This window comes from Anabrus simplex, chromosome 7 (assembly GCF_040414725.1).
Source record: "Anabrus simplex isolate iqAnaSimp1 chromosome 7, ASM4041472v1, whole genome shotgun sequence".
Classification (NCBI taxonomy): Eukaryota; Metazoa; Arthropoda; class Insecta; order Orthoptera; family Tettigoniidae; genus Anabrus; species Anabrus simplex.
In genome coordinates this window covers 339,292,363-339,315,000 of record NC_090271.1, presented here as the reverse complement: position 1 = coordinate 339,315,000, position 22,638 = coordinate 339,292,363, and the positions used below count along the sequence as shown (strand labels likewise).

The 22,638-nt window shown below is 38.9% G+C and overlaps 1 protein-coding gene across 1 annotated transcript in view; it reads left to right on the top strand.

The window, feature by feature from the left end:
• The window catches only part of Patronin (calmodulin-regulated spectrin-associated protein patronin), a 760,252-nt gene that overhangs the window by 690,154 nt on the left and 47,460 nt on the right, over positions 1–22,638 (top strand). Inside the window, exon 22 of the mRNA XM_067151814.2 lies at positions 18,223–18,354. Coding sequence (XP_067007915.2) covers positions 18,223–18,354 — 132 coding nt within the window. The remainder of the gene's footprint in view (positions 1–18,222; positions 18,355–22,638) is intronic.

The window sequence follows — 22,638 nt, the reverse complement described above, 5'->3', positions numbered from 1 at the left end:
GAAGGAAAGGTCATTTCTTTTAGAGGAAATTCACTCATCAAAGAAATATGATATATATTGTACAACTAATCAATGTGATAGTTTGTTAGCACACCCTCCTGATAGAGCTAGGTGCCACTTCCCTGTCATTGTGTTTGTTCCTTTAATATTTCACAGAGTTTTATACTCATAACTGTACTGTTACCTGTTTTCTGGTTTTTATAGAAGACTTGTTCAAGTAAATGAAATTGTAGGGTATATTCTGGCCGTTCATATCCATTCAATTTTATAAAAATCATTTTGATTAAATAGCAGGCCATTTCCTGGTACTAGCCAGACACACTAATCGACAGTCAACAAAACTCACCACTAAGAATCAGTAAACAGCCATTCACCCTCACTATTTATCCAGGTTCGGGACTGGCACTGGGTCGAGCAATTCCAGGACATTTTAGCAAATATTATCATCATTTCCACATGATAGATTTAATTCATACTGTAGTAGTTCCTAACTCTCTCACTAACTTTAAAAATATAAAACTGCATTTAAATTGAAAAATGTGAAAATTAACATTCATTAAATAAAATACACAATCGTCGGACCTTGTACTCACACTTAGTTCTTACCTGATTACTTACACATACGTTACTTGATGGGCACGAGCTACAACTCAAAGCAGCAATAAGAGAATGAGATTCTTGAATATCTCTAGGGTGTGGGGTAATAAGCTTACTTTTGACAATATACCGTATAAGTCCTGGGAAAAGGAGATTGGCGTTCGGTTTCCCCATTAAATTTTAGGTTATATGATTCTACTCTAGAAATGAAACGAAAGATTAATTTGATAGAACAAAATATATTCTTGAAATAATTTCAATAAAAATAGTAAAAACTGCTGCGATAAAACAGATGAGAATATAAAATTATGATATTGCAACTGAAAGAAACTCGGCATTAAATTTGAATTCTTCTTGACCGGACATTTAACAATTATACACGAAATTTATCCCTCACTGGTTCACTTGACTGTACCTTCAACAATTGAGTGTAATTACGACGTATTCCTTTGAATTGGTGTTTGCTGTAGATGTATCAAGCCTAATTTGGTGATGTATCCTTTTTGTTTAACTGACGACTAAGTATCTATGTGACTGCTTCTTCTCTATCCAGATGACTTCTTGGTAAGTCTGTCCTACATGACTTCATGGCAAGTCTATCCTTCTGTGACTTCATGGCAAGCCTTTCCTTCTAACTGCACTGACCGACCAACTGTGGCCTCACTCTCTCAATGACTAATGACTGACTGAGGCCTCTCCATCCTTTCGACTCTCTCACTGTTCACTATCCATTTTACTTCTTCACTGTTCACCTTCCGTTTGACTAATGACTGACGCTACAATATACAGCCAGCTTATATAGACATTAGTAGACACACCTATGCAATATCCAGAAGGAACTATGATATACTCCCACCTTGCTCCAAATGTTACATCGAATGGTGAAATTGCCCGGGGCACCCTAGCTATCTCCAAGAAAGTGAGCTCGCCGCTAAATGCACACAATGGCATAGCGATGACTCGGCAGTTACGCTAGCAGTATTACCCAATGTAGCAATGTCATATCCACATCTGATATTACGTAGCGAGTCTTACTTTACATAGTTAAATGCTAATATTCACACACATATATACACAATTTAACTACAATCACGCAAGCGACAATCATTGCATAATTGAATTGAACAATAATAATAATTACAATAATAGTAATCTCACAGATAATAATAATAATAATAATAATAATAATAATAATAATAATAATAATAATAATATAACAGATGAAATAATAATAAAAATACAGATATCATCTTGTAACAATATTTGAACCGTTGCTTTTGTCAGGATAATAATTGGTTATTGCATGCAGAGAAGGTGATGGTCATGATTAACATACCGTATTTAACAAACCTGTTCTCTGTGTCTTGATTTACATAAATTATGACCCATTTTGCATGGTAACGTAATCGCTGAAGCACCATGGCGGTGAAGATCAAGTGTGTTTTAATTTATTTTGTTGAGTTTTGTGAATGTCTAGTGGTGTTTTTCGAGTCTAAGTACAGATAAGTGATGTACCCTATGGACGTAATATGTTCATGTAACTTTGTAATGATATTTCCTTTCAGCATTCAGCATGTTGTATGGAAGAAATCTCTTTTACGTATTTGTTTCATGAATTAGTGTGACAGAAATAATTGCTGATTATTCTTTGTTATTTAAAGCTTATCTTAAAATCAATTTGCAGTATAAAAGTTGAGATGTCTTTAAGCTTAAGGTGGTGGTGGTGGTTATTGTCTTAAGAGGAAGTACAACTAGGCAACCAGGGTGGCGCAAAAGTCACTGGACAGACGAAAGTAACAGCAAGACTTAGTACAGTAGGAAGTTTTAACCATTCAGTTCTTGTGATTACGCTTTGTCAAGTTGGTATACAATGCTATGACAAATAGGATAAACTAGTGCATTGTTGAAAGCGTGATCTACGAGACGTGTTCACAGCTGTAGTATTCCGAATTGTCATGATGTTAACATTTAATATTTTTAACATGAAAATCCTTTCTTCTTTCTTCTTTATATAAAAGTGGTGCTACTGCAGTTGTTAATGAATGGGGACAACACATTAGATCAAATCCACTGTCTAGACAAACAGTGTACGACATATGGAATAGATTTGAAGAACATGGATCTGTTATGGATGCACCAAGATCTGGCCGCCCAAGAACAGTCACAAGTGAGAAAAATGAATTACGTGTATGTTAAGCTGTGATTCAAAGTCCGGGGAAATCAACTAGACGATTGGCAACTGAGGTGGGTTTTTCACAAAGGTCAGTGCAAAGAATGTTACACAAACAGAAGTTTAAAGTTTACATTCCACGTGTATGACATGGGTAACTTGAAGATGATCCAGATCGACGTTTTCAGTTTTGTGAATCGATGCTTGAGCAACAAAAACATGATCCTAACCTATTCAGTAAAATTGTGTGGTCTGACAAGGCCAATTTTAAGTTAAACGGACAAGTTAACAGACATAACTGCACTTACTGGTATACTGAGAATCAACATCTTTCGTTAGAACAACTACTAAATCATCCTGGTGTGAGTGTCAGGGGGAGGGGGGGCAAAATCATCTTTTGGCGTACTTGGACCATATTTTTTGTTTGTCAGAACAGTGACGGGATAAGTATTTGTATATGATTCAGAATTACTTTGTACCAGGACTTATGACGTGTGCTGAAAACTTTCAAGAAATTTACTTTCAACACGATGGGGCACCACCGCATTATGCCACTACCATCCGCAATTATTTAAACGAAACTTTACAGAGAAAAGTGATTGGTCGAAGGGCATGCCTCAACGTTGACCAGTTATTATGCCCTTGGATTTTTCCTATGGGGTGTCATCAAGGACTCTGTTTGTTCTAAAAAGCCTCAGACTATTGCTGAAATGAGAGACTACATGCATGACTCATTTCATAATTTGGACAGTGATACCACACTATGCCATAGAGTATGTAACAGTGTTCCAAAAAGACTTCAAAGATGTATTCATGCGGACGGAAAACAGTTTGAACATAAAATATATTTGTAAGTATTCTTTGTATTTGTAATGAAACATAAATTCAGTCTTTTGTTCAAATCAGTGTCTAGTGACTTTTGCACCACCCTGTATAACACTAAGCAGAGAGAGAGAGAATGGGAGGGATCTGACACTTCATAAAATTAAGGTATCAGCCAAAAAGAGACGAACGCCACAGAGGCCGTGAAAGACTCCCTAGTCCTCGGAGCCTATGAGTGTCGTGGTCGCAAAAGAACAAGAGTTGCCAGAAGGAGGTCAGATAGCATAGGTGAAAGTGAGGAGGCTAGCACAAGTAAGTGGTAGCAGTGCCAGACTCCATGCAGAAGTCGGCAGAACAAAAGTAAATTTGCGGAAGTGGGGTTTCTCAAGTGATTCATCACATTGTGATTGCGGAGAGCAGCAGATGATCCAACATCTGTCAGTGTGTTTTATGTCCTTCAATGTGCACTATGAAAGACTTGATTGCAGCCTCCCCCAACGCTACTGACTTCGCCCAATACTGGGCTAGAATCATCTAGCTCTCGAATTGTTGCTTTATCTGTGATTGTGTAATAGACTTGTATATTTGTATAGTAGGAACGTAGATATCATGTGTTTTTTTAATATCTGTAAGTAAAGGTGATACTTCTGACACGAATAAAGAAAGACCCATGCTCCCAAGTTGACAGCCCCCGGGGCCCCTTTTAGATGCTCCTTACGATAGGCAGGGGATACTGTGGGTGTTATCAGTCAAAATCAGCCACTACTGATCTGCATTTAGGGCAGTCGCCCAGGTGGCAGATTCCCTATGTGTTGTTTTCCTAGCCTTTTCCTAAATGATCGCAAAGAAATAGGAAATTTATTGAACATCACCCTTGGTAAGTTATTCCAGTCCCTAACTCCTCTTCCTGTAAATGAATATTTGCCACAATTTGTTCTCTTGAATTCCAACTTTAAAAGTAGGGAAGATCACAATATGAAGATAAAGACACCACTCAAACTTATTCCACGCCATCTGTCCGCTGAACGCTCGGAACATACCACTTATTGCGAGAGACTATCCTCATTTTCTCCATATTGAAAGTCTGTTAAAAGGAGAACAATAAAACTTTGATTTCCGCCTATTCAATACAGTAAAAGCAATTATAAAATTAGGATCTTATCGTTATTTTATTGCTTAATTGTTAAAAGAGGACATGTTTCGTTCATATTTTGAACATCTTCAGCTATAAATATAACATTGTTCTAGAACTTAGTTTAACCTTGTAAGAATATTTATAGCTGAAGATGTTCAAAATATGAACGAAACATGTCCTCTTTTAACAATTAAGCAATAAGATAACAATAAGATCCTAATTTTATAATTGCTTTTAATGTATTGAATAGGTGGAAATCAAAGTTTTATTGTTCTCCTTTTAACATACCACTTAGTCGAGCAACTCGTCTTCCTTCTACTGCCCTCACCCACAAAACATGACTTGATATGGAACCAAATATTAGATAAGAACGTACAAGAAAGTTCCAGAAACACTACTTACAGATGATTGCCGTATTGACCTGTACTCCTGTCTTTTCGTAAATTATTTCTTCAAAGTAGTTGGAAATCCCCTTGGTAAATGTACCCATTCTCTAATTCCTCTTCTTGTAAACAAATATTTGCCCTCTCGAATTCCAACTTTATTTTCATATTATGTTCCTTCGTACTTTTAAAAAACCCATTCAAGCTCATTCGTCTACTAAAGTCATTCATCCCATCTCTCACCTGACAGCTCAGAACATGCAGCTTATGTGATAAATTTCATTTTGATCCGTATTGATCACAAGTTAATAAAGTAGCAATTGGTTCCCCTATTCAATACACTATGTTTTATTTTATTCATAGTCCGGTTCCATGGCTAAATGATTAGCATGCTGGCCTTTGGTCACAGGGGTCCCGGGTTCAATTCCCGGCAGGGTCGGGAATTTTAACCAACATTGGTTAATTTTTCTGGCACGGGGGCTGGATGTACGTGTTGTCTTCATCATTTCATCCTCATCAAATGAAAACACCAGCACCTGGCGAGTCAAACATGTTCTCGGACACTCCTGGCACCAAAAAGCCATGCACCATTTCATTTCATTTTATTCATAGATTATTCATTAATGAGACTAGTTTCCTCACGTCATCCACAGCCATAACATAAGAACTATATACTTGTCGCGTTCCTCTACGGGGTCCGGTATGAAGCAAAATTAATCTTCGAAGCAAGTTTTGATGACCGGATGTCCTTCCTGACATCAATCTCATCAGAGAATTTAATGAGCTGAGATGAAATGAATGACGTGATATATGATAGTAGGAAGGGAGAGGGGTCATAGCCTAGTCCTGTCTGCTGTGCTCTCACTTCATATGAGCACTGCACTGCCAGCCAACATAACCACCAGGTTGGCTATAACCAGAACAAAACACTTAAGTATGAAACACATAACAATGTTGAGTTTCGAGAAGGTGGAAAAGGACATAACTGACGTGGAAGGGATTATAATGGGAGACTTCAGTGCACAGATGGAAAACAAAAGACAAGGAAAGGAAGAAGTAATTGGTCCACATGAATATGGGAAAGAAATAAAGGAGACAAACTAGTTGAGTTTTCCGAGAGGAATGGAATGTTTGTTTTGGAAGATATGGCTGGGGTGACAGAAGAATAACATCAGTAATTGATTACTTTTTGGTGAAAAGTACAAGTCACAAACAGTATGGATGTAGCAACATTACAAGGACAAGCATTCAGTGGAAATGAGCTCGTCAGAGTGTGGAAAATGGAAAAATTAAGGGAGATAACAGATAGTAAAATAAAAGTGTGAAAATTAAAAGATAAGAAAGTACAGGAAGAATTTGTCGAGAGACTGAAACAACAAATTCCAGTTACTGAAGTAGGGAATGTGGGTGATGAATGGCACAACTTTAAAAGGGCACTTGTACAGTAAGTTGGACAGAGAGTGCCTGTGGTAGAACATCGATGAAAGTGAAGGAAAAGGAGACACCATGGAAGAATGAGAAGGCGAGAGAAGCAGTGAAAGAAAAGAAGAAAGCATGTAAGAATGGAATAGAGATAAGAAAGAAGAAAGCAAAAGAATCTTGATAATAAAAGGAAATGTAAGAAATAGGTTAGAGAAAAGAAAAAAAAAGTTGGAAAGAAATTACACAAATGATGGAAATTGACGGAGCTGGCAGTAAAAGAATGGTGTATGGAATTGTACAAAGTCATGGGAAAGAAAGTGTTTATGCAAAGCTGATGAAAGAGGAAGAGGAACACATCTAGAAGAAATGAAGGGAAGATCGAAGGAGTATTTTAGTAAACTGCAGAATGCAGAGGAGATTGTAGTAATACGCTGTGACAACTCAGCAGTGGGTAGCGTGTATAGAATAACACCCACGGTAGCCCCTGCCTGTCGTAAGAGACAATTAAGGGGCTGTAGAGGCTCTCAACTCGGGAGCATGGGTTGATGACCACAGAGCCCTTAGTTGAGTCCTACTATTGCTTCCACTTAATTGTGCTAGGGTCCTCACTTTCATCTTGATCAATTCTTGTTCTTTTCTGACCCCAACGGTAGTAGGGATCTTGTTTGTCTTTGGCCAATACTTTCATTTTTTGAAGTGTTGGGTCCCTCTGATTAGTGTTAATAGAGGCAGGTTGCCCATAAAACAACAATCACTACACACAAACTGTAGAAATGGTGCAAGCAGCGTACAGACTCGGCTTGGAAGGACGGAAATGAAAGTGGACTAAGACGGGCGTGTTTCTAATGGTTATGGATTAAATTTTAAAACAGACAAAGGAAGCATCTGGGAATAGGGAGATAATGCAGACAATGTTGTGATCTGGGAGACAAATTACAAAGTACAAGAACAAGAAAACTGAAACATATGCTAGGAAAAGCAAGGCCATGCTGATATCAAGACGAAAGGTGTTGTGCTCAAAACCTTGAATTTGTGGACAGTTTCAAATAGCTAGGGAGTGGATTAATGCTGAATACAAGAGGGCATTGCATTCTAGCAGAAGATAGTGGGTTCAAACCCCACTGTTGGCAGCCCTGAAGATGGTTTTCAGATGGCATATGCTGGGTGTGTACGTTAATTAAGGCCATAAGAGCTATATGTGTTGGCGAAGTCATTCTAGCAGAGCGTAAGGAAGTGTTGACCTGAACAATGACAAGTAGAGGGAAGCCAGGCGTATGATAGGAAAGACATATTGAGAGAATTGATAGGAGTAAACTAAGATGGTTTTTACAAGTAAAGAAGATGGAGCAGAAAGCAGATGATGGAGATGAAGTTCAAGGCAAAGAGAGAGAAACGGAGACGAAGGTGGATCGATTCAATAAAGCGGAGTGCAAGAAGAAGAAACCCGATGGAAGAGGAATGGTGGAGAAGTGCCATAAAAGGAAAGGAGGAGGACGATGTTCCCTTCGTGTACAGCGTGTATGTAGTGACACTCTTTATGTGGCACCATGAGCATGTGGGGGTTACGGCCCCCAGTTTGAGAAACGTTGCTCGATGATATCAAATACTATAGATATAAATATAAAAAATGCTATCCTAACAGGATACCACCGTTCATGAACAAAGTACACAAGCTCTGTATTGGCTGAGAAGCTCTGTTACCTCCACTACAGAACATTTAGTCCTTAGCATTCTGTTGTCAGTCTATGGATGGGATGTTCAATAGAAATGGACGAAAGCTCTAATCTCTCAGGGTGGGAAACGGTGAATAGAGAACAGTTAATGAAATAAACAAGTAAACCAAAAGAAATGTATTAGAAAGTTAATTAATGCACTAGTGGGAGGACCTCAGTCGTTATGTACCCAATCCACAAAAGAGGAAACAAGACAGGAATATCTCAACTTGCAGTCGCATCCAGATCCTGTACTGAGCAGACCATTCTTCAATATAGCAAGAAACAACCCAGAGCTTCGTCTGCTTCTAGAAGGTGTATGACTACATGGATAGAACATGTCTCTTTCAAAACCTTAAGGGAACTAGGACTCAACACCACTTGCAAAGTAACAGTTTAGATTACAGCTCGCATACAGCTTCCCAATCAAAGCAGGGCTAAGGCAAGGAAATGTGTCCTGGAAAAGATCAGCAGGGAATTGACCAGATTCCCACCAGGAAATCGAAGTAGACAAGCTAAGGATCCCATACCAGGCCTTTGCTGATGACCTGACCTTACTGACAAATTGCATACAAGAGGCTACTCCAAACATTACACTCAGTGGCGGCTAAAACAAGTCTCCTGATCAACATCAGAAAGACCGAGTTCATTACCAATACCAAAGACGCCCTTGGAATGACCAGTCAATGATACCGAGCATATCAAGAAAACCAAAACTGTGAGGTACCTTGGGGACTGGATTTCAGAAGACTTCAGTAAAACGGTAACTCTCGAACAGACGAGAATCAAACTAGACTAGGCATACCATGCTTGCAGAAAACATCTGTCGATGTACGTCAAACTAATAATAATAATAATAATAATAATAATAATCGTATGGCTTCAGCTACTGTGGGCAGACATTTTGATTTGACGCCATCTGGCTGGCTGCTCGTCAGTTCCGACGTTCCGTTTTACTCTAGGCCCACTAGATGGCAGACCAAGTAAATCGAAATTCTCTTGGGTGTCTATCGCTGAGATTTAATGAATTTTGTCGGGTAAACCCCACATGTGTCACCTGAGATCTTTTACACGTCAACCTCGCACGACATGGAGTGTCAAATGTACATTTTTCCACCCTTCAGAAATCTGCCTACCTCTGCCACGGCTGAACCCGCTATCTGGGGATCCGGAGGCCGACACACTATCACTGATCCACAGAGGCAGCTAAAAAAAAAGAAATGGCGTATGGCTTTTAGTGCTGGGAGTGTTCAAGGACATCTTCGGCTCGCCAGATGCAGGTCTTTCAATTCGACGCCCGTAGGCGACCTACGTGTCATGATGAGGATGAAATGATGATGAAGACAACACAACACGTACACCCAGCCCCCGTGCCAGCGAAATTAACCAATGATGGTTAAAATTCCCGACCCTGCCGGGAATCGCACCCGGGACCCCTGTGACCAAAGGCCAGCACGCTAACCATTTAGCCATGGAGCCGGACACATAAGCAGCTAAGACACTATAATGTAGTTAGTCCTCTACACAACAGTGTGCATCCCTAACCAAGGAGACTCCACTAAGAACCCTGGAAGTGCAAGAAAGGAAGTTCCTGAGAAAGATAGCAGGACCAAGGATCCTACCAGATACAAACCAACGCCAAGAAACACAGATGACTGCTGGCTTAGTACGGACACCTGTAGACTGTCTTATAACATCTTCAAAGTAGCCAGCAAGGGTAAAGCCTGTCGATCTTGCAAGCCACAAAAACTAACAAGTAACAATCTTTCAACTGTCAAAATAAGACCCTTTTTAACATCCCTTACAGAAGTTAACCACAATGAGGCCAGGAAATAGAGTTCAGCAATAAAATGGGCCAACAGAGAACTATCAAAACCAGAGTCTCACGGGTGAAAAAAGTTCATCACGATTTATAAAAATGTGGGGTCGATACAGAAGATGCAGAAAAGTATAGAGAAAAAAATGGCTCTGACTGAGGAGATCAGTGAGTTTATAGGTCTGGCCGGACAATGAAAGAGTATTGGCAAAAGTGGAAAGACCTTTGAGTAATTGTGACCCATAGCTAGGTGAAGAAAGTACCAAAACATGTTTCAGATGCTCCAACAGTAGACCTCATTAATACTGAGCAAGTTAGCTGTGTGAGGTTGAATTCACGAAATGGTTTCCTGTGGTTTCCCATTTTCACGTCATGCACCTTAAGAGCACAGTTGCTTCCTTTCTTGTCCCAACCCTTTCATGTTCCTTCTTCACCAAAACCTGTCTGAGTTGGTGTGAGATTGAATTCCTTGCTAAATAAAACCAGCCTTTGGAGAATGTTTTATGACTTTACTTTTAGCACTGAAGTCCACAGTAGACCCTCTCGTATCAGGACACAAAAGAAAAGGTTGAGTTTTCTAAGGAAGAAATTACAAATCTTTATAATAACATGGAAAGTATGAAATAGTTTAAAGTAACTGAAAACAGTATGATGTGACTGTAATAACAGCAGAGTAGCTTTTAAAATATATTATTTCATATGTTTAATGAAATGAACACTGAGGGGGGAAAAAAGTAGAGTTTCATTAGTCATTAGAATGTATGGTACTGTATAAACATTACAGAATTGAATTAGTGCTTTCGTCCCTCGTTAAGCTCTTCGGGCACTGTGAGGTCTACCGTATGATTGTAGCTTGTCTCTATGGTGTAGTACCCTGGCTATCATCACAATATCTACACCTTTCCTTTGAATTAGCACCTTGGAAGGTCTTGCAGAGTGTGCTGGCAATCCAAACTCCTGCATGCTAGCAGGATATCAGGATGGAAAGATTCATGAGGGACTAAACACTTTTTATTCCTTCTTTTTTTCCCTCTAATACTACATTATGGCCAAATGAGACAAATATGTCCCTAATTTCACATTTTAATGCACTGACAACAGTTTCTCTTTTTGAACATTAATCATTTGAAAGAAGAGCATGCCTGTGGTTTAATTTTGCAGATCATGACTTATGTAATGTGTGTGAATGCTTTTAGGAATAAATCTATGGATAACATTAGAACAGAACATTCAGCAGTTAATATGGAACCATGAAAGAAGTTGAAAGCTGCACCAATGAACAAAAACATAAATCGTCATCCTTTCTGATAAATTATTTGTGACAGTCCTTTCTCGCTATAGAGGTCACGAGACAGTGATAATCCCCTCATTGATATTTATCAGTTCCAAAAGTCGGGTAGCAAGTATGAAAATTCACCAAAAAACTAAGACGTTTGTTCCTCAGTGCTGGGCAGCAACACATACAGGTTTTGGAATGTCTGTTATTACATTTACTTGATCATCACAATCGTCCAGGTTCTCTATCACTCCATGCATGTTTTATTCCACCCTAACTGAAAGTAATGGTAAAAGATTTGAAACTGTTGAAGACATCACAACAAGAGAGTTGATGGAAGAAGTGGTGCTGTGGATATCAGATAGATTTGTAAATCCCTCTTGTCTAATATTATTGACAGATTTGTTTAATTTGTAACGTAGTGCTAAGCCTGCCAAATTTTGTGTGAATAATATTGGTTTTCAGAAGTTATGAGAAATTTCCAATCATGATTATCTGAAATATTTGTGGAACAAGATCATTAGACATACATAATATAGTTTGTAATTTCTTGATCACAACCAAAAATAATTGCAGCTCTGATCACTATTTACAAATCATAGGGGACATGCGCGCAAGGTTAGTTGGGTGCTGGCTTTACAGAGCAGTGAAGACAGGGAACGGCGTTCATTTCCACAGGACTGCCAGTTAAAGAGAGTAAAGCAAATCGGGAAGCTCAGTCTTAACAATATTTACTTCATACTTGCATGTTTGTTTTATTATAAATGTTTTTTGTTTTTTAAGATGCACTCAGAATGACTGGATTCTCCTTAGTGTTAATACCTTTTCCTTGTAAAAAAATTATTTTCTTGCTGAGAATCAGCTGCTCATACTCTAGATGTGCTGAGCGGGAGTATCAGCTGGCAGTTCTCAGCATTCTGCCACTATTTCTGCATTTGCTGGTCACTGAGGAAGAGTGTGTGATGTACAATTGATAGTCATTTTTGAAAGGGCCTTACTCCAAAATTTTAAGTTTTCAGGAGCAAGGAAAAACATTCTGTGGGTGAGTGTATGGAATGTAACAGGATGGACTTTCCAATGTTGAAAGAACATAATGAAATGGATATCTTGCCATTACTGCAGTTGCTAAGTTTTGCAATCTCTTTGAAAAAAATAAGGTCCTTTCCTTGAAGTAATTCATACGCATGGACAAATTATGTTTTTATTAGTGTTTTAAGTCGCTCCTTTCTTTACTCATACATTTTCACAGTATTGGTTTTAATTCTAATCAAATTACATACAAAATGGCTTCATTGATCATCATCATTATCATCACGATCATCATCAGCAGCAGTGTTACGTAAGGGCCATTTCATCAAATCATCGTAGAAATACCTATATTCATGCGGAATATAGTTAAGTAAACGTTGAATGTCTTGCATTTTATTCCTGTTAATAGCCACTGGGCCAGTGTAAGCTTTCTCAAAATTAAAAACAACATGCACTCCCAGAAATAAAAGATCGAATGTATGCTTCTGCAATCCTCTTATGTATTCAGAAGCCACAACACCTGACTGTAACTCACTATGTTCAAAATACATAAAGGAGCATGCTTGAAACCTGACTTTCTGGCTTTTTGGAATGTGTCTACCTTGTGATTCGTTCGACAACCCCCCTTTCCTGTAGTATGTTGGCCACCACTTAGAGAAGTTGTAGATATCTTCAGTTTCTATTAGCTTTACAGTGAACTTACGATTTTTGGAAGCATTGGCAATCATTTCACAATATTATTCCTGGAGTAAAGCCCTTTCAAAAATGACGTTGCTATAATAAAGTCGCAAACGCACACTTACAATGTGTGGAATAACATCCTTTCCATGCAGAAAGATGTATTTATGTGTGTAGATTCTGGTACCGCTCTTAACTCATTTTGTCAAAATTTGGAATAAGGCCCCTTCAAAAATGACTGTATCAATTGTTCAAAAATAGAATAAGTGCCCACTATTGCATGTTCCTTGTAGACTTAATTGTAATTATCGTCAAAATAGACTTCACCTCTTATGTAGCTACAAACCTTGTGGATACAACACTTTTCTCTAGAGGTTTGATTGTTTCTGAGAAACGTGTGCATACCATGCTCTCGTTCTTGTCTTTTGTTGTGTGTCTGATGTTTTGTCAGTCATTGTGATTATCTAATTCACTTCATTGCTACTATTAGAGCTACCATCAGAACACATTCCACTAGCATAACAAGACCGAAAGTGTTATAGGAAAATGACAACCCCATTTCTAGATTTCAGTATTGCTAGCTCTACACACAAATCTATCGAGGAGGACTAGGGAGCTGAGTGCCCAAGAAAACTTGCACGTTTAGTATTAACCTGATATCTTGGTTTACCTGCAATCTTTGATATTCTTATCGTTTTTACTTTTTGCCTGGAATTGAAAATAGAAGTGTTGCTTTTCCATTGATCCATTATTTATCACCACCATCAGAACTTTGTCTGAATATTTTATTTTTCTTTCATTCCCTTCATCTAGTTCCTGATATGTGATGTCAGACAAGGAACTAATTGACTGATTATTGTTTGTTCAACAGACTGAAAAACTTGAAGGTTATATGTTCATTATTGTTTTGCTATTTGTGAATCATTTGATTTTGTCTGTTTGTGAAGACAATCCTATTTGACAGGTGTACTAGAGTCATGGAATTTTTTTATTTTATTTTTATAATTTAATTTTCTAGCTTATTGAACACTGCTCAGTTGTTGTGTGTTTATTGTCCTGTGACTTGCTTTAAGCAACCAGATAATCAGCTTGTTTGTGTATACAGTCTATTTGTAAGCTGTTTCAGACTTCCTTAAATCATGTTGTTCCATCATTAGAATTTTATTGACTGAATGTAAAGAAGGTGGATTAATTATTGTGTGTATTGTTTGGCTTATAAATGTAAGCTGTCTTATGCCACTGAAAAAAGCTGCTCTTGTTGATAAAATCACAGCTTGCAATGGGCAATTAGGAAATTACTTGGTGATCTGCCACTGTCACTTCCATTTTATAGTGTTAATGTTATATATTGTAACTTTATTTCACACTTCACAAAATGTATGTCATCTCCCAAGACTCCATCTACCAATTTCTCAGCTAGACTTAGATTGTTTTTTAAATAACTAATCAAAAATTATGTAAGGAAATTTGATTATAGAAGTTAATCTGCTCATTATGTACAGAATTTTCATTAAATAGTCCTCTGACTGAACATCAACTCCATGCTCGGTATTTGTCATCGGCTTAACTCGTTTCCGACTAATTATCTTCTTCCAGTAAATTCACTTCTGTCTGTGGATGTATTTTCGATGATCGAACGGACCAACCCTAGCATGAAACAAGCAGTCTACACAGATTGCAAAGAATTGTTGGAAGAGGACGTTGTTGCGCTGCACGTCTCGTGCCGTTGAAGAGTCTGGGTCTCCCTCTTGTCCTCCCCCCTTCTATCTCTGCTTCAGCATCCATCCTCTTAACATGTCCAGACCTTCTCTCCATTCTGTCACAAAGGTGTTCCACTCTATTCCTCCTTTCTTGTCTATCTTATCATACTTCTTAAAAATGTCACGTACCTGTCTGGATTTTACTCTTTCTTTTTGCCAGTGCCCAGGTCTCTGCTGCAGTAGTGCAGCTCTGTACACTTCATTGGTACTTCCCTCTCTCTGGCAAAATCCTTTTTCTGATCTCTGTGTCCAACTCTGCCTCCCAAGTACTTGAAGCTCTCCACAATTTCAAGGTTTTGTCCTTGTATTTTTATAAGTCCTTTCTCTTCAACACCATTGTTTTACACTTTTCCACACTGATTTTAATTCCTTTATTTTCGATTATCTCACTCAGTATGTCGAGTTTGCTCCCCACCACCACATTACCTTCACCTCCCTCTTCCTATATTTTACCTTTGTCTCCTTCACACATAGCCAGCATACTTTCTTGTTACAGTCCAGTTTCATTCGAAAACCACTCTTTCTGCAGTTTTTGTACATTGCTTGCACATATTCCATCATTTGTTTTTTATATCCTTTTTGATGCATTACTTCCCATACCTTTGCTCTGCCATAAGCCTTTTCTAAATCAAGGAATGTCATCACCATATCTGCTCCGTATTCCCAATGCTTTTCCATCAAATGTCTCATACTGAAGATGGAGTCTAGTGTTTCGAAAGCCATACTGCTCTTCTTGTACTTGTTCTTCCACTTTTCTCTTTTCTAGAACCTTTCAAATGTTTTTGCTACCTGAGACATGGGTGTGATTACTCCTTTACGCCAGTCATTTGACAGTGATTTTTCTTTCCAGATACACATAAATAGCCTATAAAGGCACTGTTGATCATTGAGTCCTGCTGCACAATCCATCTCATCACACTGATTATCCCACTTTCGTTCATTTTGACACCCTTTTCTATCTCTTCCATTGTGGTTTAATTATCAGATTCTCTCTCCTCGCACTCTCTCTTGATCATCTACATCCCTTCCCACTTTCAGGAGTTTGTCTTTTCCTTATCTCCTGGTTGTGTTATTATCTCTATTTTTTCTCCGTTCACCTGTTTATTTTCTCTTCGTTCTTGCAAGTCCTTATAGCATCCTTTTATCACTGTGTACATCCTCTTCTAACTCTCGTGTTAAACCTTCCTGGCTTTTCTTCTTTCTCCACTTTGTTAGTTTTCACTGCCATCTTTACAGTCCCTTTCTAACATGGGATCTCTTTATCTTTCACTCTTTCAGCTTTTCTGCTACAAACACACACTGCTCAGCTTAAGCCTATTGAACATGTTCCATTCCACTTCCACACTCTCCACCTCAGTTCTAGGTTTCAATTTATATTGCAATTTATCTTTTACTTCCATATTTTTTAATTTCCATACATTTATTTACTTATTTCTTATTTCTTTCATTTTCAGTATTTTTCCTACTTTCATTTTTGCTACCACTACTCTATGGTCTCACTGCTTCTGGCAAGGCTGTTACATCTAACAATTTTCTACAGTTTTATCTTTCCACTAAGAAGTACTGTATTTGTCCTTGTCTTTCTCCATCCTTGTTTTGCAAGCTTTCTACAGATTTTTCTGAATCACGTATTGCCCACCCTTAACCCATTTCTCACACAAAAATCACTTAAATTCTCTCCCTCTTCATTCCTCTTTCCATATTTCTTCCTTTATTTTTCTGTCTCATCCCACCATTACATTAAAATCTCCCATGACAGTGACTTCCTCATCTTTATTTCTCTGTCCAGTATTTCCAGGAATTTATCCAGGTCTTCTTTGCATCCAGTCTTTACTCCATTCTCTGTTCCCAATGGACAACAGCGTATTGCATCAAATTCTGCTTCAAGCTGGGGAAAACATTAGGAAATGCAGAAGGATGCTTTTGGGGAGCAGGCGATGAGGCATTCCCAGACATTTCAGTGGTTTTTTCATTTTAAAGAGCACATTGCATGCATGATAATGTGTGTCCAGTTCAGTTCACAATAATGCATCAGACTATCTGCAAAGACAGACAGACTGTTGATGCTGCTTTCTGTGTTGAAGTTGTAAAACATGCGAGGAGGAAATGAACAACACACGGCTCATTCACCATGACAGTGCACCTGCTCGTCTGTTCTCCTCACTTGACTTGAGATGAACATGATCCTGGTGTCATATCCTCCGTATCCTCCGTATGCGCTCTGTGATTTCTTCCATTTCTCAAAACTGAAAATGCTGTTGAAGGAGTGAAGAAGCTGGAATAAATTGGAACTGAGTAGGAGTCTGTTAAATAAATGCCTTTGCGTAATACTTTGGATCATGACAGCATCATTAGTATCAGTGTCTGGCCTTGAATGAGGACTACTTTGAAGGTGATGTGGTGTACAATGAACTCTTTATGAGATCAGTGTGGGTATTTTTGACTTGACCTCATATTTCTCCTTGTATTCTACTCATCTGTTGCTCTTCAAACCCTGTCAGCCTTTAAAAGTTCATGGTTTGAAGTCGAGAGATCTACGTTTGCAGACATGGATCGACCCCTAACTGGTTTGTCTTGGTGTTTCTGCTTTGATGCAGTATATCTGTATGTAGTGCGCCAGTGCTGGCATAATTTCATTAGTGAAAGTTAGGACAGGTACACATTATAGATATCAGTTAGTGAAGTCTCGGCAGTTGATGTGTATACAATGAGACCTGTATATAAAACCTGTTTTATTATGTACATAGGTGTTGTTACGGAGATATAATTGTCATAAAATACTAAAGCCATTACATTAAAACTGTGCTGATGGTATTATTATTATTATTATTATTATTATTATTATTATTATTATTATTATTATTATTATTATTATTATTATTATTATTATTATTATTATCATCATTATTATTACAATTTGAAAGTTGTATCACCACACAATTTTGACATAAGTTACAGCTGGGGTCCTCCAAAAATTTGTGTAACGAAACAGTGTCGTGTAACAAAATATGCGACGGGATGTTACCTAGCAACAGTACCTTGAGAGCTGTTGTATGTCATGGCCATCCATCAATACTTCACATCACAGCCTGCACGGTTGCTAGGTTACATCGCCTCACACAGTTTATTGAAAGACGTATTTATGATTATTTGGTTTTCCCGAAGGAAAGTGTAATAACATTGTTTGGTTCATAGCTGGTATTGAGACTCAAGGTTCATCATCAGTGAAGAGACGACACACCTGTGTGTTACAATCACTGACCATGGACCTCAGAATCTGAAAACCAGTTGTGTGCTGATATGACTGTTGAATTGTGGTGGTGATGATGATGATGACGTGGTGAGGTACACCAGTAGTTTCTTATGCCCGTATTTCCCCAGCACAGCTTGGTGAGCGATGTGAATGTCTTTGTGTGGTGTAGGTTCAAGCACTGATCAAGACAGCATGGTGTATCGTTACACTGACACGGATTCTGGTTTGGGCCGTGCCACTCCCCCTCGGCGTGCACCATCTCCTGGCATGAGCAGCATGCGACACCTCCCTTCACCTTCAGGTAATTCTTCTTGGTGAAGAGGTTACAAAACTCTTTGTGTTATGTCATTCTTTGTTAATCATTTACGAAATCCAGCCATAAATTGTTTTGTAAAATCTGAATTGATATAATTGGGAATGGATATGAATAAAATATTGATATTTTAGGTGAGAATACTTCCTGATAGAACAGTAAGAATAATAAAAATGGTTGTTCACTGGTCTGTACAAATTGTACCCAGTAACACTTTGTGTGCAGAGCATGCTGGATAATCAGACAATCAGCACAAGAAATATTTACATAAGCAGGGCTGCCCAAAAGGGGAGGCAAGAGGGACCTGTGTTGGAGGGCCATGATTTCATGGGGTCTGGGAGTTTAATGGATTCATTATATTATTTGAAGCCTAATAAAAAATGCCAGCTAAATATTTTAGCAAACTGTTCCTTATAAAGAGCCAGTTTAGGGATAGAGAGACAGGTGCTCAGGTCTGGCCTTAACGTTAGAGGCTGCTCCTGCAACAGCATGTGCACTAGTATTCTCACTCTGTCCTTTGCTGATGAAGGCTGCAGCTATTTCCTAGATGTGAACACATTATTGACAGTATAATGTGATAAACAAACCTTTCATATACATATTACAAGCAGAGAATTCTGCTAGGATCTTTAATATTTTTCTGATTTTGAATTCTTCGCACTTTCAACATGTGCTCTACCCTTCCTTTCATGTCCTTATTTAAAGTAACTTTGATGTCATACTTTCCAACGTGACAACCATCCTAACTACTTAGTAAATTTTAACCCTGAACCATTAATACATACTTCTCATTGTTTATAGGTTCCTTTCTATCCATATCTTAACCACTCCCTTTCCTCTTTCTTGCAGCTTTTCTTTTAGCTGTAGCCCATGCCAACTGTGACTTACTTTCCTGCTGTGTTGTCCTTAAAAATGTTGTTTTGAGCAGTCCTAAACCTTTGAACAACTAATATTGCATGCCTGACTGTTAGTGTTGCCCAGTAGCCTAAATGCAATGCAATTTTCTCTGCTCCGACAAAGAGTCATTCATGTAATTAATTAATAGAATTCTGAACTCACAACTATTGTACTCTCTATTCATAATTCCCACCACGAACCTACTACGCTGGCGTAGCAGAGGGAGAGGTGATACTCCCACATGGCGCGTCCCAGGTGACGAATAGTGGGGTCTTACCGGTTTGCAGCGGACTTGAGGGAAATAAAATACCTCTCGTGGACCAAACGCGCAACCCCCCTGTGGGTGGGGGACGCAGATGAAGAATACACCCACGGTATCCCCTGCGACTAAAAGTGGCGACCAAGGGATGATCAAATTAGAACCACTTGTAATTAGGACCACCACGCAGGGAATACCATGGGTCACTTTTACTTGCGCTTAGTACCACTATGTTAGGTACACAATAGGTTTGTGATTAGTAGCGACAGGCTGTGCTCAGGATACATTTTACAATACCTATGATTCGTACCACTATGAGCAACACCATGGTTCTGCCTTGCCTAAGATTAGTACCCACTATATGAAGAACACCACGGGATAGTGCGAGTCCCTGTGGTTAGTCCGCTTATGTGAAGAACACCATACATTTGCATTCCCTGTAAATAGCGACACAATGTGCAAAACACCATAGGTCTGTGTTACATGTGTGCATTACATTATCTGTGAGTAGTACCATAATGTGTGGAATACTGCGAGTCTATGCTACTTTTGATTAGTACTGCAACATGACAAATACCATGGTTCTACTTTCCTAGCGATAAGAACCATTATGAGGGGCCGACGAGCTGGATTTTGGATCCATTTAGACTACAAGCATAATCGATTCAGTATTGTGCTTTAGAAGCAGTTTGTTGTTTAACGCTAGTTTCTGGGAATGTGGGGCATTGCGGGTCGGATCCATTGATTGTTTTAACTTCTTCATATCCATCCATTCATTCTTTGTCCTCGCGTTTTGAATTCTGGTCAGTGGAGGATTATGGATTTTTAATTGTCCTTACATTTCATCTCATTTTGTGCCATTAGGGGCTGATGACCTAGATGTTAGGCCCCTTTAAATAACAATCACCATCATCATCATATTCCCCAATGTGCATCGATTACTGTTTGGCTGCTGCCTTCACAGCTGTTGCTGTTGTATGCCAGCCTTTCCCCTTGCCTTGCATCTGTGTCTCCACATTGCAAAGTCACTCCATAGCTCTCACTTTTTGGTTTCCATTCTTTCTTTTATAGCTTGTGGAATTCTCCAGACATAGCTTGTAATTCTTCTCCTCCAGGGAGTTCCTAAATCCGGAATCATTGACATCCACTTGTCTCACCTTCCTGCAGAGACTTGTGTTGTGTCCTGTTCCACGTTGATGCTTCATATAGGCTATCATTACGACGGGCTCGTCCCCGCCCCTAACCTGGAGAAAGATGCCTTTCGCAGCAGCCGCCCCTAATTTGGAGAATGTTATTTAGTGTTCAGGTGTCTTGTTTGCTCGTACACGAAGGCTTACACTTTCACGGAACTGGATGGAGTAAAATGGGAGGGGATGGTGAACATAACTCGTCAAAGCCTAGAGTGTTTGTACTTCTTATAGCTCACCGCAGGCTCTTATTGTTTGACTATGTTAAATAAACCATTATCCCATCATAATGTTAATTTTTGATCTGATTAAGTGGTTCACTAATCATATTAACCAAAATATTTCTACAGTTGTTTGGATTGTTCCTAGTGGTCCAATTATCCAGAATGCACTGTTTTATAAACTTGCTCGATTTTCGATATACTTGTTACAGGGTCATCATTTTATTCAGGCCACTTGCAGCTGTAGCTGCGCGGCTTGCATTCGGGAGATGAACCCCACTGTTGGCAGTCCATTTTCACCCAAGGCAAATGATGGGGCTGTATCTTAATGAAGGCTACAGGTGATTCCTTCCAACTGTTAGCTTTTTCCTGTCCCATCAATGCCATAAGACCTTTCGAAAAAAATGAACAAATCAATCATTATGGCAACTCGCTGCAATTCTTCTTTGAGATGTTGGTAGTTTCTCAACTGAGGTCTGTGGAGACTGGAGTGTTGGCGGCCCAAATAGAATGATGACCCCGTATTGAAGTACAAGTGTTAAAATAGATGAATGGTATAGAATTGTGTAAATGTGTATCTGCTTGATTGTGCCATTGCTTTGCTTTAGCTTTATTGCTGATACATCTCTCTTTGAAGAAATAATAATGTGGCCACATATTGCTTGCAGTGGAAAATGCAAGACAACTTGAAATCAAGATATACAGATTTTTTCTTCTCTTGAATTATGATCACCATTTTCTGTAAATTAGTAAAAATGCATGTTTAAGTTTTGTATATTATAGAACTTGTAATTCTATAGCTTAAAAATTGTTCTGAATTGTGTTCTTTGTGGGAAGGAACAAAAACAGGAAAAATGATTTTGGAGACATGCAGTATGTTTTCCTGATCTGCATCTGGATTCATACTTTTAATCATTTCACAATCTTGACAAATGTAACCTGTGCAGACCACAGATACACAAACATGACTGTATGTTACGAGCTCCTGACTTCGTGAGGGCACCTTAAAGAAATATATTCCTTAATATCAAGATGGCTTCAGAGGAGTTCATATTGTAATGCCTTTTAGTTGTTGTGGTGTTCTCACAGCTTCCTGCTTGATGATATCACCACATCAATTTTAACATTTTATTTTGGCTTCTTAGGTCAGCCTTTCTGGATTTGTAGAACTCCTTCATTTTGACAGATAATGCAGCTCTTTGCGTCAGATTGTGCTCTCGCTCTTTCTCGCGAGTGTTTCGGATCATCCTCCACTTCAGTTGCTCATGGAGTTGTGTAGGAATTCTGATGTTCGTCATAACAAGAAAGAGCTTTTCAAATTTAAAATACAGCTCTGCATTTGAGAAGTTTGACATCAAGTGAGACCCCAGCATTCAGCACCACATACTACTGTGGTAGTCAGTTGGCAGAGGTGAAATGCTATTCCTGTGTTTTTAGCCCCATGTTTCATGGCTTCTTTCCCTGATGCCTCTCTACAGCACTTTCTGAAAGATGATACAGGTCGCTGGGGCTTCCGGAGTAGGCATGAAGAGGACACCGTAGGATGACATGGTCCATGCTCTGCTCCCCCTCACCGTATTCACACATTGGAGAAACCATCCAACCCCACTTATGGCGTAAGAAATTGCAGCGTCCATGCCCAGTTCTCAGTCTGTTGAGGCGACACCATCGTTTTCTTGGGAGGTCGAATCCCTTCATTTTCTGGGTT